At 33.2% G+C, this 16,515-nt stretch overlaps 3 protein-coding genes across 3 annotated transcripts; 2 read left to right on the top strand and 1 right to left on the bottom strand.

Annotated features, from left to right (window-relative positions):
* Positions 1 to 104: 104 nt before the first annotated feature.
* Positions 105 to 1,475, top strand: FG379_001729 (uridine kinase uracil phosphoribosyltransferase; the record flags this gene model as incomplete). Its single annotated transcript, XM_067327332.1, has 1 exon — positions 105 to 1,475. The coding sequence occupies one exon, from the start codon at positions 105 to 107 to the stop codon at positions 1,473 to 1,475; it is 1,371 nt and encodes a 456-aa protein (XP_067184763.1).
* Positions 1,476 to 1,706: 231 nt separating this feature from the next.
* Positions 1,707 to 2,735, top strand: FG379_001728 (notch receptor; the record flags this gene model as incomplete). Its single annotated transcript, XM_067327331.1, has 1 exon — positions 1,707 to 2,735. The coding sequence occupies one exon, from the start codon at positions 1,707 to 1,709 to the stop codon at positions 2,733 to 2,735; it is 1,029 nt and encodes a 342-aa protein (XP_067184762.1).
* A 529-nt stretch (positions 2,736 to 3,264) lies between these two features.
* FG379_001727 (uncharacterized protein) lies at positions 3,265 to 15,663 on the bottom strand (the record flags this gene model as incomplete). The annotated part of the gene is made up of 1 exon (XM_067327330.1): positions 3,265 to 15,663. One exon carries the CDS (start codon positions 15,661 to 15,663, stop codon positions 3,265 to 3,267), a length of 12,399 nt encoding a protein of 4,132 aa, XP_067184761.1.
* Positions 15,664 to 16,515: the final 852 nt, after the last annotated feature.

Raw genomic sequence — 16,515 nt, 5'->3', positions numbered from 1 at the left:
AGCTGATTCGTAGAAGAGAAAAATAATACCGCCAAACAGTTGTATATTTTCTATAAAAGCTAGAAAATTGACTTTTTTTTACTTTTAATAAACAACTTTGACCTATGGTAGAAGTCAGCCAAGAAGAACTAAAAACAGGTGGAAGTATTGAAATTCTAGCAGATGATTTTGGTTGTTCTCCTAATGTATTTATTATTGCCGTTTCAGGTGGTAGTGCAAGTGGGAAGACTAGTGTCTGTTCCAGAATTTTTTCTGACCTTGGTGACAAAAGAGTTGTTGTAATAGATAGCGATAGTTTTTACAAAACACCAGTACTAAGCGAAGGGCAAACCATTGCAGACTATAACTTTGATCACCCCAATTCTGTTGATTTTGACCTTCTTTATAGTGTCTTACATTCTCTGAAAAACGGAAAAGGTGTAACTATACCGAGCTATTGCTTCAAAAAACACATGAGGCTTCCTACAGGGAGATACATATCTCCTGCATCAATAGTTATTGTTGAGGGAATATTTGTGTTGTTTCATCCGAAGATTAGACACCTTGTTAACATGTCAATTTTTGTAGATACAGATGACGATATTCGATTAATTAGAAGGATAAGAAGAGACACTGTAGAGAGAGGGAGAGAAATCGATGATATTCTAGTACAGTATGAGAAAATGGTTAAACCTTCTTATGACGAGTATATCTATCCAACGAGGAGATACGCAGATATTGTTATCCCCCACTACCCAAATGAAGTTGCGGTTGACCTTGTTGTCCAACATCTCAGAAACAAACTTAGAATGGACGATTTGAGAAAGATATACTCAAATTTCCATTTAATACCTTCTAATTGCCAAATACGTCAGATGCACTCAATCATCAGGAATAAAAACACATCAGGGATAGATTTTGTTTTCTGGGCAGATAGATTAATAAGATTGGTTGTTGAGAATGCGTTAGGACATCTCCAGTTCGAGTACCAAACTATTGAGACACCTATAGGAGAGCTGTATGATGGTGTTCAATGTAATTACAAAGATAAATTGTGTGCGGTTTCTATTGTCAGAGGTGGTGAGAGTATGGAAATTGGGTTATCTGCAGTTTGCAAGGATATACCAATTGGAAAAATTTTGCTAGAATTTCAAAACCCGGATACAGAACTTGATGCAAGATTTGACAAGCCAAATATAATTTACTGCAAGCTTCCTGAAGATATCAAGTCAAGAAACGTATTTATTCTTGACCCTATTCTTAGTAATGGATTTGGGGTTTATTCTGCAATAAAATTCCTACTTTCTAAAGGTGTTCTTCAAAGAAAGATAATTGTATTAAGTTTGATAATTGCCCCAAACGCAATACACAGAATTTGCAAGGAATTTCCGGAGGCAACCTTAATTACAACTGAAATCGATAAGAATGTTAATTCTGATGGATTTGTAGTGCCTGGTTTGGGTTGTTTTGCTGACCGTTACTTTGGAACAGATTAATTCTCATTCAAATAATTTTTGTGTAATACTCTTCGAATAGACTTTGATTTTCTTACCACGCATGCACTTTATTACCATTGTTCGCAACTTAAAATACATGCTTTGTTATAAAACTATAAGTACCATTTGATTTTAATACAGATAAAAAAAAATTGAATTGTACAACCAAAAAGTCATTTTTTTGTACTTATCCTTTGTCAATATCTCTACGGAATTTTTGTTGGTTGTAGAATGATAGACAAGTTTTTTGTTTTTTTGATTATTTTTTTTGAAGCATATGTGACTTCTAATGATATAAATGTTATACCTGCAATGAACATAACAAATATCATTCCAATTGATTCCAGGGATTTTCAGAAAGAAAATTTATTAAATAATGTATCAGGAAACAAAATAGAGTATAAATATCTTGGTTGTCCGGACAATTGCGAAAAATCTTGGATCAACGATGGCTGGTGCGATAAAGAATGTAACTTGAAAGAATGTGGCAATGACGGAGGTGATTGCATCGGATGGTGTGCCTCAGAGTGCCGTCCAAGTTGGTTAGGTGACGGAGAGTGCGACATGGATTGTTTTAATTCAGAGTGTAATTGGGACAATAATGATTGCAGAGATTCAATGTTTGAAACAAGGAAAAAGTTAGCAACCAAACTCTGGAAAAATTTAACTCTTAATGCAAAAGTTAATAGTGAATTTGATTATAAATATTGTGCTTGTAATAAAGAATTGTTGGAAAACAATGTTTGTGACCCGGAATGTAATAGCATAGAATGTAATATGGACAAAGGAAATTGTATACATCGTTGTAACTCACGTTGCATAAATATGTGGCTTGGTGATGGGCAATGTGATCCAACATGTGATACCAAAGAATGCTTTTTTGATAAGGGAGACTGTAAAAGCTGTTCAAAAGATTGTAGAACCTGGATGATTGGAAATGGAATATGTGACTACGATTGTAACAATGAAAAATGCAATTTTGATGGTGGTGATTGTTCCAATGTTTGCTCCGTAACAAAAGTAGATTATCAAAATCAACCATTGATATACAAATTCTGCTTGAATTCATGGGTTGGCGATGGTTATTGTGATAATGAATGCAATAATGAAAGTTGTGATTTTGATAAAGGGGATTGCGACTCAACTTCATCAAAAGAAAGTTCTAAAATATCGTTTACTTATGAAGCTGCTCTATATACCCCAAAAAAGGTTCCAATTTATGAAGCAAAAAAGACTTATATGCTTAATGAATTCGGTTAAGGACCAATTATTCAATTCAACTAAAAATATCGACTATTCGCTAAACAGTAAATCTAGTGGTATTCATAACAATAATATAATATATTCTTCAAATATACAAAATGAGAGTGATTTTTTAATTCATAAGACCAATTACTCGAGAGAAACGGGCTTAAATAGTAAATATAATATATTATTGGGACATTCAACATGAATTATAACAGATTAACAGAGAAAGCCTGACAATAACAAATACAATGTCACAAATTCAAATAATAATTTAATTCATATGGGAATAAGTAATAACATTTTCAAAAAAAAATACTGGCTCAAGTGAAAACAATCATTCAAACTACAGTTACAAAGAAACTATAAATAATAACACACCAAATAAATATTCAATAAATGTATCTAGATACATAAACAGAAATAAGTAGAAATTTATTTACTAGATATTTTCTAATATTGCAATATAATAACGTTCATTACTATTACAATGATAAAAAAAATATGTTATTCAATATTTTTGTCTTCTTTTTTTTCAGTCAATCTAGAAAATATGTTTGTCCTCTTCAATTGCAGCCCTGAACCTTCTTAGAAATTCTGAAACTAGTTGATACGGTACTACAACAGCTTTAGGTTGATTATCATATAACATCGAATATGAGCCACTCTTAAGTGCTGCAACTCTGTCTTCTGATAATTCAAGTGCAATTCTTTGTGGACACATTCCTGCCTCAGATAGTGACATTATTCTAATTTTCTCATCCGTTGTTAGCTGTGTTATTTCGAATTGCTGCCTAACACTTGGATCTCTAAAGCAAAACACAACATCGTTTTCGCTAACACAAATAGAATCCCTTGTATTTGAACCACCTTCAATCATCAAGTCATGAAAATCCAATAGAATAACTTCATAGCAAAGGTCCCAACCATAGACAGATGTTATCATGTCTTCAGGCTTAATTTTAGATGAAACAGAGCTTGAATTTTGCAAAGATGAATTGTTAACATTACTTGCATTGGTTCCAAGCTTTCTTGTTCCAGCACTTGTTGTGTTCGCTCCTGTTTTGTATCTTTTTGTTGATTGATTCGTGTTGTTTGAGGTATTTCTGTGGTTAGAAGAAATAGAAATGCCAGAGTTTCTTCCACCAAAACCGTAATCGAATGCAGCAGATATTGGATTATAAGCTCCTAGTGTTACTGGCATAAATCCACCAATTGTCGTTGATGCATTCAAGACGGCCTGTGGTATTCTTGATCCACGGACACGGTTAGTTTCAGAATGAATTCCCTCAAGTTCATCCAAAAATGTATTTATTCCTCTTATTGCTACCGCAGGCACCCATTCGTCAACATTCCAATCCAATTTAATACATGCTGCAAGATTATTTAATACTGTATTGTTCCTGCGAACATAACACAAGTTATCCAGTGAAACAACCTTCCCTGGTTCGATTTCTATCATTTTATTTCTTACTTCATAATGTGTGCGATGGAAATATGTTCTGAATCCTAATGGATTTCTAATTAACAATCCATCTTCCAATATTTCATGGTTTGCTAATTCATTCGCCAAATACATACTAGTTACACAGGCTCCTGCACTTTCGTGTTGCATTTCATTTACAATCTTCATGGATTTTCCTGTTTGAACTCCTTTAGCAGTAACTCTGATATTTAGAATGCTATTCATATTTGAAGTGATAAATTCTTGTAATAAGTCCTCATTTGATAAAATATAGTCTTCAATTGAACTTGTTTCATTTAATAATGGAATATAACGAACATGACCATCAAAATCGGTAACGACCAACTCAACAACATGATGTGGGCCGAGCACTATTTCTTTATATAATCCGTTATCAATGCTACTTTCTTGAAGCTTCTGTGCAATACACTTACTTGCTTCCACTATCTTATTCTTTAACACTCGAATGCTATCAGCCATATAAACTCTAATATTATGCCTTTCTTCAACTTGCCCAGGTGGTCTAAATGGAATATCAACCTGATATTCAGTTTTACCTTCCGCTTCATAGTAGCATCCAAAGTTTCCTCTGGTGAAAGAACGACATAAGTTGACAGTAGAGGCCCCACGACTCACAGCACTTAATAAACTTGTTTGAGAATTGATTCTTCTTGAATTAAGAGACAGTATGGCAGGTGATAATTGTTGTTGTAACAATACCTCTTCCTCTTCATCAACTTTCATTGTCTCATCCTCTTCGTTAGTGTCATTATCAATATCCTTTATTGTTGATTGTGACTTTGAAACAGATTTTTTTTCTAACTCATCATCTATTTTCTTTGTTACATTAGAGAAGTATTTGCCATTATCTTCATTTTTATCGGATTCTCTCTCATCTTCATTGTTAAATGTTGATGATATTGTTTTGAACAGTGAAGACTGTCTGGTCATAAATAATGCTGCAATTTTTGAAGTTGCTGTCGAAGACTGTTTTAATACTGCCCCACCATTACTTTCTGTTCTAACAGAAATTTTTTCTGAAACATCGTTAATGTCCTCAAATTTGTTTGAATCTAGCTTCTTCATTTCTGACTTTTTAGTCTCAATTTCATTATCCTGATTTGAAACATTTGAATCCTCTACAAATGGTAATGACGAATGAACAGAAATAGATGGCTCAAAGATTTGTTTAGATGTTGTTGAAACAATTGATCTTTGAGTCAAGTAACCATCCTCGTTTAACAAAACATTCGAACCATTAACTGACGTTACACTTCTATGACTCTGATTTCCAATATTTGTACCAGAAATTACTAACGATTGGCTAAATTGATTAACCAAATCATCATTATTTATTATTTTTAGTGGCACTCCCAATATTTCATCAACACTATAGTGTGGATAAGACTTGCTTTCCTCAAGTGTGACGTTAACTTCAACATTTAACTTTAAATATTGATTAGGCTCGCAAGTCCTGTCATTCGCTGTTATTCTTCTAATTCCCTCTGTAATTAGTGTAAAATCACAGAATCTAGTTACAAAACTGTATTTGTCAATAAGAATATTGTGTAAATTAAATACAAAACTTGCCGTTGGAACTCTTTCCTTGCCATTCGCTGCGCCATCACTGTACAAAAGTCTTGGGAAGTCCACTGTTGCCAGACCAGATTCAAATGCCTGTCTGAATTGATTTGCACCTCTGACATCTGTAGTGTGAAGATCTGCACTTGTCTCAGTCCCATACTGAACTCTAGCATCAATAAAGTGACCTTTTTCATCAACAGTTAAATCAATTATTCTTATTTCATGTTTGCTTCTTTTACCCGAAATAATTATTCTTAATGTTTTCATTAAACCCGGGAATGGGTCATTTATATCAAAATGTCTCAAACAGGTGTGTACTGAAAAATCTATACCAAATAACCCCTCTAGTGAGGCGTTTTTTCTAATGTGATGTGTGATTGATCTTGATACATCTAAAACATATTTACTATCAATCATATGGTCGATATTGTACCAATAAGCATTCTCTTTCGAATTTTGAGGACCCATGCAATTAATTGTGTTATATATTCCATTTTTACCTTTACATTCATTGAACAGATTCATATTATTCATGATAACGTCTTCTGTATTTGATATTGAACTCGTATCATATTTTAAATTACGGTAATTATGTGTGATATACTCTTTTGAAACACGACCATCATAATCTTTTGGTGGAATGATAAGTGCCTTTAAAACACTAGGAACATCGAAGTAATGATCAAATACAGATGCAGTAATTTGATATATTCCGACATTATCTAATGGAATATTTGAACGAATACAGGCAGTTTGAACAATAGCTGCAACGCCTGCTAGTGATATGACATTCGAAGGTGCAACACCCAACTTATCGGATACCTCCAGTGGTAAATGTGTATTTAATTGAGAACCAACTTGAATTGCTGCAGGACACTGTGGGGTGTGAGAATAATACATTGAATGAAATGCAACTGATGATCTATTTGGATCATCATAACCAAATAAATCAAATAACAAATTAGCCTTCTCACTTAATGTACCACGTGAAGATAGTATTATTGATGCTATTAATTCTCTTAATGGAACAGGAGTTAGGGATATTTTTTCTTCTGATAGGTTGCTTGATATCTTTGCAAAACTTTCAACAATTTCATCTACGTAAGGTAACAACGAAGGTGCAGAGAAAAAGAATAGTTGTTGCAATTGAGATCTTGTGGGACCATATTTCCCCGTGCTAATTTCTAATTTTCCTGGGTACATTGACTTTAGTGTTGGTAACGTTTCTAAATTACCACCTGCTTCATCCATTTTTCTGAGATTTCTAATAATGCTTAGTACACTTTGTTTTGGTTCTGATTCCCATTCTTTTAATTTCTCTTCCTTTAATTCAGAATGCAATTCATTTCGATATGATTCAACGTTTACTGGTGCATATATTGAGTGATAACCAGAATAATCACCCCATTGTTGTTTTCCAAATGAAAATGGTAACAATGCACTTGTATCAAGCTCATTATTTGGTATGTATGTATACCATGAGAATAACAAACTCATTTTACTGCACTCATTAAATATTGCAAGTGTCCCATCATCACCATTTAAACATAAACTACCACCATTCGTTGACCATCTATCAAGACTTAGTTGTGCAGAACAAAGTAATTTATTATCCTCATCAATTGCCTCTGAATCTAATACTTCAATGAACACATCCACAGTTAAGGGCATTTCAGGCTCGCTTTGATTTTCAAGATGATAATTATTGCCTCTATTATAGGAACTTTTCTTTTGTACTTGAGACTTCCATATTGGAATTGGGAACATAAATACATTATTTGATTTCCATATGAATGATCGTGAACATCTCTCAGTTGCTGGATCAGTTGCAACTTTATATTGATCCATTTTTACACATACTACAGGTGAGATAGGTTCACTATACTTTGCAAATTCTCTAACTTCATCAATCTTAATTATCACATAACCAGCTACACCTGGTGGTAATTGATGTAAACTTCTACCTGCGTATAATGCCTGGAATTTTATTAATGGATATAGTGATTCAGTTAGATCCTTAAGTGACAACCCTGGTGAAACAACAGTCTTTGGAACATATCTCCCACCGATAAATCTCATACCAATGTGAGAGGGTGCATCACTTCCATGTTGGCTCTGTAAAGGTGTCATATTGATCATTTTTTCTAGCACAGAATTTTGCTTTTTTGAAAACCATAATGATTCTTGATACGAGATAATATATGTTTCATATAGTTTGAGTATATTTTCATAAATTTTTTTATTTCCGAAAATAATAAAGTCAGCCCTTTCAATTCCGTGAATCATTTCTAGTGGATCTCTCATAGTTGCCATAGTTGATTTAATTGTTTCGCGAATACACCTGGACGAAATTAATGGATTGATATTGATTTCACGGTAAGATTCAGTGATTATATAGTATGAAAGGCATATTAATATACGTCTACTTATCGAGATATTTACCTTGTCATTTTTAACAAAATTAGAACATTTCTTTTTGATAAATATATCCTTTGGTTGGAAATACACATTGAAAAGTAAATCATATAACTGAGTTATTGTTGATGAAGGAAGTGAACCTGCAAATAAAGATGTCAAACAACCATAAAGTACCTCCTCAAGCTGGAATCCAGATGCTAGCATATTATCATATTCATATGGATGTAATAACTCAAGTGCACTTTTCACGAATATTATATCATTTATCTGTGCAGGCATGTCATTATTGAAGTCATCTTCCCTTTCCTCAGATGTAAAGTATTGTAACAAGGCACCCTTTATAAGTTTTTTATTTTTCGTGCTCACTTTCTCGTCCTTTTTTCTACTTTCAGAGTTATTATCAGAACAAAGGTAAATATTGTGTTTAGAACCGCAAACTGAAAATAATAGGTAAAATACATCTTCAGTTGTCAAACATACGCCACCGAAATTCATCAACAATTCAATAGTTAGTGCCAGAAGACCATATGCATATTGTATTGGTAGACCAACATGGAACTTTTCACAATTGTACACATTATATTTTTTTCTTAACGAAAATACAATTATTGCTCTCATTATATAACGAACATTCTCCCAGAATGTCTGTACATTGTCTATTCCCAATATTGACTCGCACATATGGTACTTTATTTTTGCTGATTCAATATCTTCGTCTAGCTGTCTTAGTACACAAGAATTACATGTATCAGCATATTCAATCAAGTATGAGAACAAACTTTCATGACCATATTTATTTGAATCGTTTAATGATTGCCACTTTCTATTTATAGTGTTCTTTAAATCATTTGCACCACTTAGTTGCATCCAAACATATGGGCGATAATAGTTTGGCACTCCAGATTTCAACAAGGACCATATTCTCTCAGTTATTTCCACATCCTCATCACACCCAGTTTTGTTATCTGGGGATAAGAGTTCGCTAAAGTTAAATACAATTGGAACTGATTCAACCATGGCAGGTATTGAAATAGGAAATTGTAAATCAACAACCCTATCTCGACTATAGACAAATACGTTATCCCATTTAATGTTTTGCTTTTTTAACTTTTCTGGGGTTTCAATCCCTAATATCGTTCTTGTTGCAATACTTGGCTTGGTTATTTCCAATAATCTCCATTGATCATTTTCAGAGAAATATTGATACAAATGAACTTGTGGCTTAATTTCATTCAAGTCGTCGGTTAACTCAGATACTACGTTCCTAACATCTTTAACGACTATACCAAATATTCCTTCAGTAGTACTTTTAATTCTCCAACTAAGTTCCATATTAATGAATGTTGATAACTTTGAACTCGTTAAATTTTCCTTCCTTATATCATATCTTGTTTTCTTGTCATTTTCTCTTGCAAGTGCTGATGTGTGTAACCTAACCGTCGTATTGACGTTACTTAATAGTAATGATGACAATGATGGGAGTAAATATTCTCCGAGATATTCTTCACCATTCCATAGTTCCAGTAATATCAAGGGTAATCTATCACGTACATTTGCATTAACTAAAATTGACCAACTATCATATGACAGTTCATCTACTTTATGTAAAAGTAGCCCCTGTTTGTATAATTGTTCCCACTGTTTTAACCCGGTATCATTATAATCTGCTAACAAATACTTCCATCTTGTCATGTTTTGCTTTTCCAATAAATCCGTCAAAGGTACGAGAAATAGTGTTTCTTCATATAAACACCTTTCATATACCCACTGCTCTGCTGGTCTCAAAAGATAAATTTGAATTAATTTCAACATTTTAGTATCATTTGCATATTTTCTTAATAGTTCAAATAGATTCCCATTAAGTTGTTTGTAATTGTTTGCAAATATCCTTGCCATTTTCAATGCAAAAGGAGTATTAGGATCGTATACTGTTTGAATATACGGTATTCCACTTTCATCAAATTGTTTTCTATGATAGTCTAAAATATGCTCTTTGTAATCATTTGATGTGGGTTGAAATTCTGACAATAATCTAATGTCGGTTGGACCATATCTAATTAATAGGCATATTTCACCGTGGTATTCTATTTCTTCCTGCACTCTTACTCTCCACGGACCATGAATTCTCCTTGCTTGATTTGTTTCACCATACAATGCTCTATAGAAATCTTCTGCCTTTATTTCACTATTCTGCGATAATACAAATTTCAGTGCCTCAGGAATTTTATCGAAAGTGTACATCTTTCCACCTGTACCTGATGCAGATACAACATATGAATATCTCGGTATTATTTTTTTATGTTTAATTTGGAATGGATTTTCCGGTGTTAAATAATCAACTGTATTTAGTATTACATGACCCACAAAAATATCCTCGTCATTATTTTCCTGGAACAATTTTACTACCAGTAATGGAACTTCATCACTTGTTTCAATATGAGTCGTCGTGAATTTACACCCACCTTTTTCACAATCATCTTTGGTGTTGTAGAAGCGACATCTATATGTGTTGTAAACCTCATCTGTCAATTTTTTACTATCCAGCTTATCTGGAATAATTCCAACTAATTCACCACTAATTTGTTCAAGCAAATTCTCTTCCTTCGAATTTTTCACAAATGGAGAAATTTCGTCGGGTAATACACCTTTACACGAATTTGATAAGTAATAAGAACTGAAAGTAATTTTTGTTGCCAAAAACATAAATTCATCTTTTAATCTATCAACTGAATATGAATTACCATTTTTTAATTGAGTCGAAAGGCTAAATGGAATATAACTTGCATGTAACTTCGCAATTTCCATACTTATTGGATTTGGTCTTAGTTCTTGTGGGGTTAGCTGATCATTAACAACCCCCCTATTTTTCATGTTAAACCCAAGAATACTTTCTTCGATCATTCTTTTAATTGCGTGACGAATTCCACTTTTTACGTCGTAGTTGCCTTCATTTTCAATCATTTCATATAACTGAACCGGAATTCTTGCCCATTGGAAAACTGAATAAAAATTCAATTTTTCTTTGTTTTTACACAAAATTCTTGAACTATGTACAACAATTTCTAACTCACCACTGTCATATCTCTTTTCTAAACTAGACCTGCTGTTGGAATTCCTAGAAATTAATGCAGTAGATGCTTTACAATCATTGCTTTGGACTTCTTCACCATTCATAATATCTCTTGTCCTTTCATATGCTCTTACACGGCGGAATGCTCTTTCTCTTACTGTATTACGAATAATGGTTGCCCATAAAGTCATTTGTTGTTGTGTTTCTGCTTTTATCCAAAGAATCCATTCATACTCGCAAAATATAGGATTGACACTTGAAGGCATGTAACCACCATAATTTTCAATATCGGCTAACAGAGAGATGCTATTATCTGGTAATCTTGTAATTGTTGAATCATAAACATGAATACCAGCCTTATGTGGTGTAGATAAAAATGAGAGTGGAACACCCATTACTAGACGTTGTTCTGGAATAAATACACAACCCTCTGGGAATTCAGTTGGGACAATTGAAACATTTTCACCCCATTTACAGAGGGCAGTCCTATTTTTGTATATTGCAATAATTGTAACCGGTACATATCTTACTCTGTGTGTTAAACGTGTTACACGCTCTCCAGGTCTAAACCCGTCAGCAAGAATACGATGCCAAATACCGGGTAGCTTTCTCGATCTGAATGTGCGTGGATCTTCTGGTAAGTAAAATTGCGCAGGAACTGGATCAGAGGCATATAATGGAACTGGTTGTGCATCAATAGCCTCTAATTCTTCATTCAAAATACTATCACTTTCATATTTATTCAGCGTGCTTAAATCATTTATCTGATTATCAGAATTCTCCTGGAATCCTCCAATTTCAAATTCAATATAGTTACCTACTGAACGTAGAGGTAATCCAAGTGTACCAGCTTTTAAAGTATCAAAATTACCTGGACAACACTTAATATGAAATTCCTTTTGTGAGACAGGGTACTTTAGTTCTTCCTCTACAACTAGAAGTGCTGTATCACCAATAAGTTTGAAGTCATCTGATTGATCAATCACTTTTTTCAATGTAACGTCAATCTTCCTTCTTAGAGTAATCATCATACGAATTTGTACATCAGTCATTATATGTTGTTTAGCTTCTTGTAACTCATCGGATTTAGGACCTAGCTGTGCAATTTCCAGTGCATAATCCAAGCCTTTGCTTCCATATAGAGAAGAAGCTGATGGCCTAAAAACGGCATATAGGCCATTACTACTATGCGGTTCATTAATTGTCAACTTTGTAACATCAACAAGTAACTCCCCCATAACAACTGAATCTTGAAGCAAGCGAGCCAATGACGAACATCTATCCTCAGTTCCCAATGCACGCCTAATAAGTATTTGTAGGCATTTTGGATCAACCCCAAGTTTATTATCGTACCTTGGAATGTATAAGTGGGAGCGAAAATCGGCAGAAATAGAATCATAACGTGTTTGTACTAAGTGTGTCATACAACTTACATCTCCCATAATGACTTCAACAAAGTATAACCCTGGAGTCCAATTAACATCTAGCTTTACTTGACCGATGTATAATTCAACACAATCACCGTTCTTTTGGTGAACGGTTTGATTTGGAGCTTGTTCGAGTGAAAATGATGACAGTCCTTGTAATCCACCTAAACAAATTGTTTCCGGAGAAATTGGTCCTTCACCCATTATATTTGTTTCAATAATAGAATCGGCAGAGAACTCAAGTTGGCCAACTGGTAATTCTTTTAAATCATCGCTATTTGGGTCAAGTAAACCCAAGTATTTTAAAATTTGTATTGCTCTTGAATTGCCAGAGGTACTTATTTTTAGGTCTGGAATGGGTTGCTTCAAAATAAACGAATCAGCAGCAATGAATTGAGATCTCTTACGGGTTATTCGGTCACTCTTACATAATTCTGCCAATGTAATATCAATTGAAGCAATTAATTCATCTGGTATGTTTTCAATAGGTGACTTAACCCATAAATCAACAGTACAAATAGCTTCTTCAAATGCCTTTTTGCGTGCTTCATCAATTAATTCCTTCGAGGCGTTATCGGTCTTCAGGGGTACTTCAACAGAAAAGTTCAAATCATATGTTGGATTTACACCAACTGCGTGAGCCGATGTGTATGTTTGATGGAAAGCAGTAATTCTCAAGTACGTCTGAACTGTGCTGTCTCTAATTTCGATGTTTCTATCAACCTGAACTGTTTCAAATGGATTCACAACACTTAACTCCGGTGGAAGAACCAAACCTTCAACCTTTTGAGTGGGTTTTGAACCCGAGACTGTTGTAGGTATTTTTGATTGAGATCTCATTGGAGAGGCGGATTTTGGAGAACCAAACTCTCTAGTACTTGATAAATTTCGAGTGAACAAATTTCTGATTGATGCTATTGTTGAGTTTGACGGTTTAATCGATTCTCTTGCTGATAATTCATGAGAATTAGTTTCACAGTCATTTTCAATGTTTGTAACAGCAGAAAAAAGTCTCCTAACACTCGATATATTACTGCTCATTGTTCCATATTCACGAGTTATTTCTTCATTTGATTGAATATTTGAAACAAGTGATTTAATAGTGTTTAACTTTGTTGTTTGTGAGTTATCACCATATGTCAATGCAGCCATTGTTGTTGTTTTTTCATATGGGGTCATCTCCTGTAATTCATCTGCATAATATTGATAATATTCAGTGTAAAGACGAGAAAATCTATCATTTAAACTAATTGATTTTACGTTGATATTAACTTTCATTGTAACAACGGGTGTGTCCCTTATTAAAAAATCAGGGGAATGTGCAGGCTTAAATCCAAGTCTTGGACCACAAATCGCCAACCAATTTCCAGTTGAAATTCTATTCTGTGAATCTCTCTGTAATTTTTCATTTTCATTGATACCAGAAAAACAAGAGTCACCCAAATCGTAAACATATTCATCAACACATTCCGCTATATCATATTCACTAACAATGTTAGGAATAGAATATAATCCTTTTGATAAATATGTCGGTTTTGAAGCATTTACAATCAATGAAGAAATGGAATCAACATCGACAAACATACTCTTTTTTCCAATAGATTCCCATTTTTTTGGTGTCCAAATTACACGGCTTAAATCATTTGAAATACGTACATTGGCATCTTCTTGGTATGTTGGAATAACTGTGTGTTTGCAATAACTTGATTTTTTTGTTTGCTCCTTAGCATTTAAGATTTTTGAGTAGTAATTCTCAATCGAAGGATTGACATAAAATACAGTAGCAAAGTCACGACCCTGTTGACCTTGCTTGATTTGCGCACCTTCAGAAGTTGCTGCAACAGCAGCATCACTATATGTCGTTCCCAAACTCTCGGTCGAGATTTTCATCTGTGCCTGACTTTTACTTTTTTCATTACGATAACCTTCTTGAATGAGCTCAATTATTGCCTCACGTTGCTGACTAGTTCTAACAAGGAGTTTATCACGTCTATAAAGACGTCCCAACATAACTTCGCGACCCAAGAGCTTTAGTCCCTCATTATAGTCTTTATTCTGAACTTTATGGATTGTTTTCCACTTATTTAAAACACGTGTCGCTTTTAAGTATCTTAATCTATTCACAAAACACCTTAACATTGTTTCACGATGAGCTCTATTCTCTGCTTCATATACTAACGCATCCCACGCTGTAGGTATGTCTCTCTGAGCAATACGGGTAATAACATTTGAAATAAGTGCTGCTTGATTTGGGTCTAAATTCAAGTTTGCAACATGAAAAATTTTTACCCAGTCTGCAATTTCCTCTTTTTTGTTACTGTAAAGACAGAAATGGCGTGCTTTTGGTTCTTTAGTTACAACAGAAAGACGATATTTTGCATCTGTATGAACAATTGTTCTATCTTCAGAAATCAACTCAATTGGTGAAGTCCATTGTACCTTATGAGGTGGTGAGTCTCTATCTTCAACCTCATAGGCTGCCCCTATCAAGCTATAAAATTTGGGTTGATTATCCTCAAAGGGATTATGAAATACCACCAAATTCGTACCCTTAAATACGAACCAACGAGGCGAAATTTTTCCCAGAAGTCCCACTTTTTTCATGCAAAATTTCCTTTCCGTAATAATTCTACCACTATTCTCTTCATCTACCATCAATTTCTGAGAAATATCACGTAGTTCATCAGTCATTTGACCATTTTTGATATTTGTGTATTTAACTTGACTTTCAGGGTCATTCCATGCTGTACGGTTGTAGTGGCTCAAAAGTATTGCCTTTACTAAAGGTAATGTATAATATTTACCTTCAATTTGACGCTGTTGCATTTCTTCAGAATTAATTCCATTTCTATAATTCAAAAGCCAATCCTTCTTTATTTGTATAGGCTCCTCATTAGGGTTGATCCTAATTTCATTGAAATTCATTTCGTTTGTATTTGGCTCTTTATTTAAATCGTTAAGCTGAATATTATTACTCATTTCTAATTTTTTAAAGTTTTTTTCTTTTTTTTTTTTTTTTTTTTTNNTTTTTTAAATTTTTTTTTTTTTTTTTTTTTTTTTTTTTTAGAAAGAAAAATTAAAGACCAGTAACTTGGGTTTTAATTTGAACTAAATTTATGTTGTAAATATTGAATAGCTATAAAAATAGTTTGTGTTTGAACTGAAAATATTAGAGATCTAATAATTAATCAGAAAATTAACGGCTACTTCAAACTCAAACTATATGTTTGATTGACTTTATTCTATATTTACTTCTTGAAAAAAACACAAGAAATTCTTGATAATTATTGTTAACTTGAATTTTGAAGTGATTTAATCAAAATAAACTTAACAATAGACAATTAATCAAGAAGTTAAATTCTAATGTATTTAATTGAAATCTAGGTCACTTAAGCTAATTAGTCAGAAAAAAGAGACCAATAAAAATTAAGAATCTTTAAATCTAACTTTTATTTCAGAATTTTAATGTTTTTTTCCTATTATAATGTTATCATTAACCCAAGTGTGGTTAAGACAAGACAAAAACTGCGTGCAACCTTCATGTCTTTAGCTTCAACAGATTTAAATTAAGCCATTATTAACGTTCCTTAAGTCATTAATTTTTTTTGTTACTGATTTTATTCGTTTTTCAACATTAATTGTTTTTTACAACTAATTTCCTTAATCATTTTGTTTTACTAGTTATGACTCAAAAATCTTAAAACGGCTGACCGCTTACTTTGCATGCATAAATAAAAGCAAAAATGTATTAATAAAAATTAAAAATTATCTGTGAGATAGAATAAATATTGCAAAGAACATTATTTATACATTTTTTTATCATTTACTTTT

The sequence above is a fragment of the Cryptosporidium bovis genome (assembly GCF_009768925.1).
Source record: "Cryptosporidium bovis isolate 45015 chromosome Unknown contig_25, whole genome shotgun sequence".
Classification (NCBI taxonomy): Eukaryota; Apicomplexa; class Conoidasida; order Eucoccidiorida; family Cryptosporidiidae; genus Cryptosporidium; species Cryptosporidium bovis.
The sequence above is the reverse complement of the archived record's forward strand: the minus strand, read 5'-3'. Positions and strand labels throughout refer to the sequence as shown.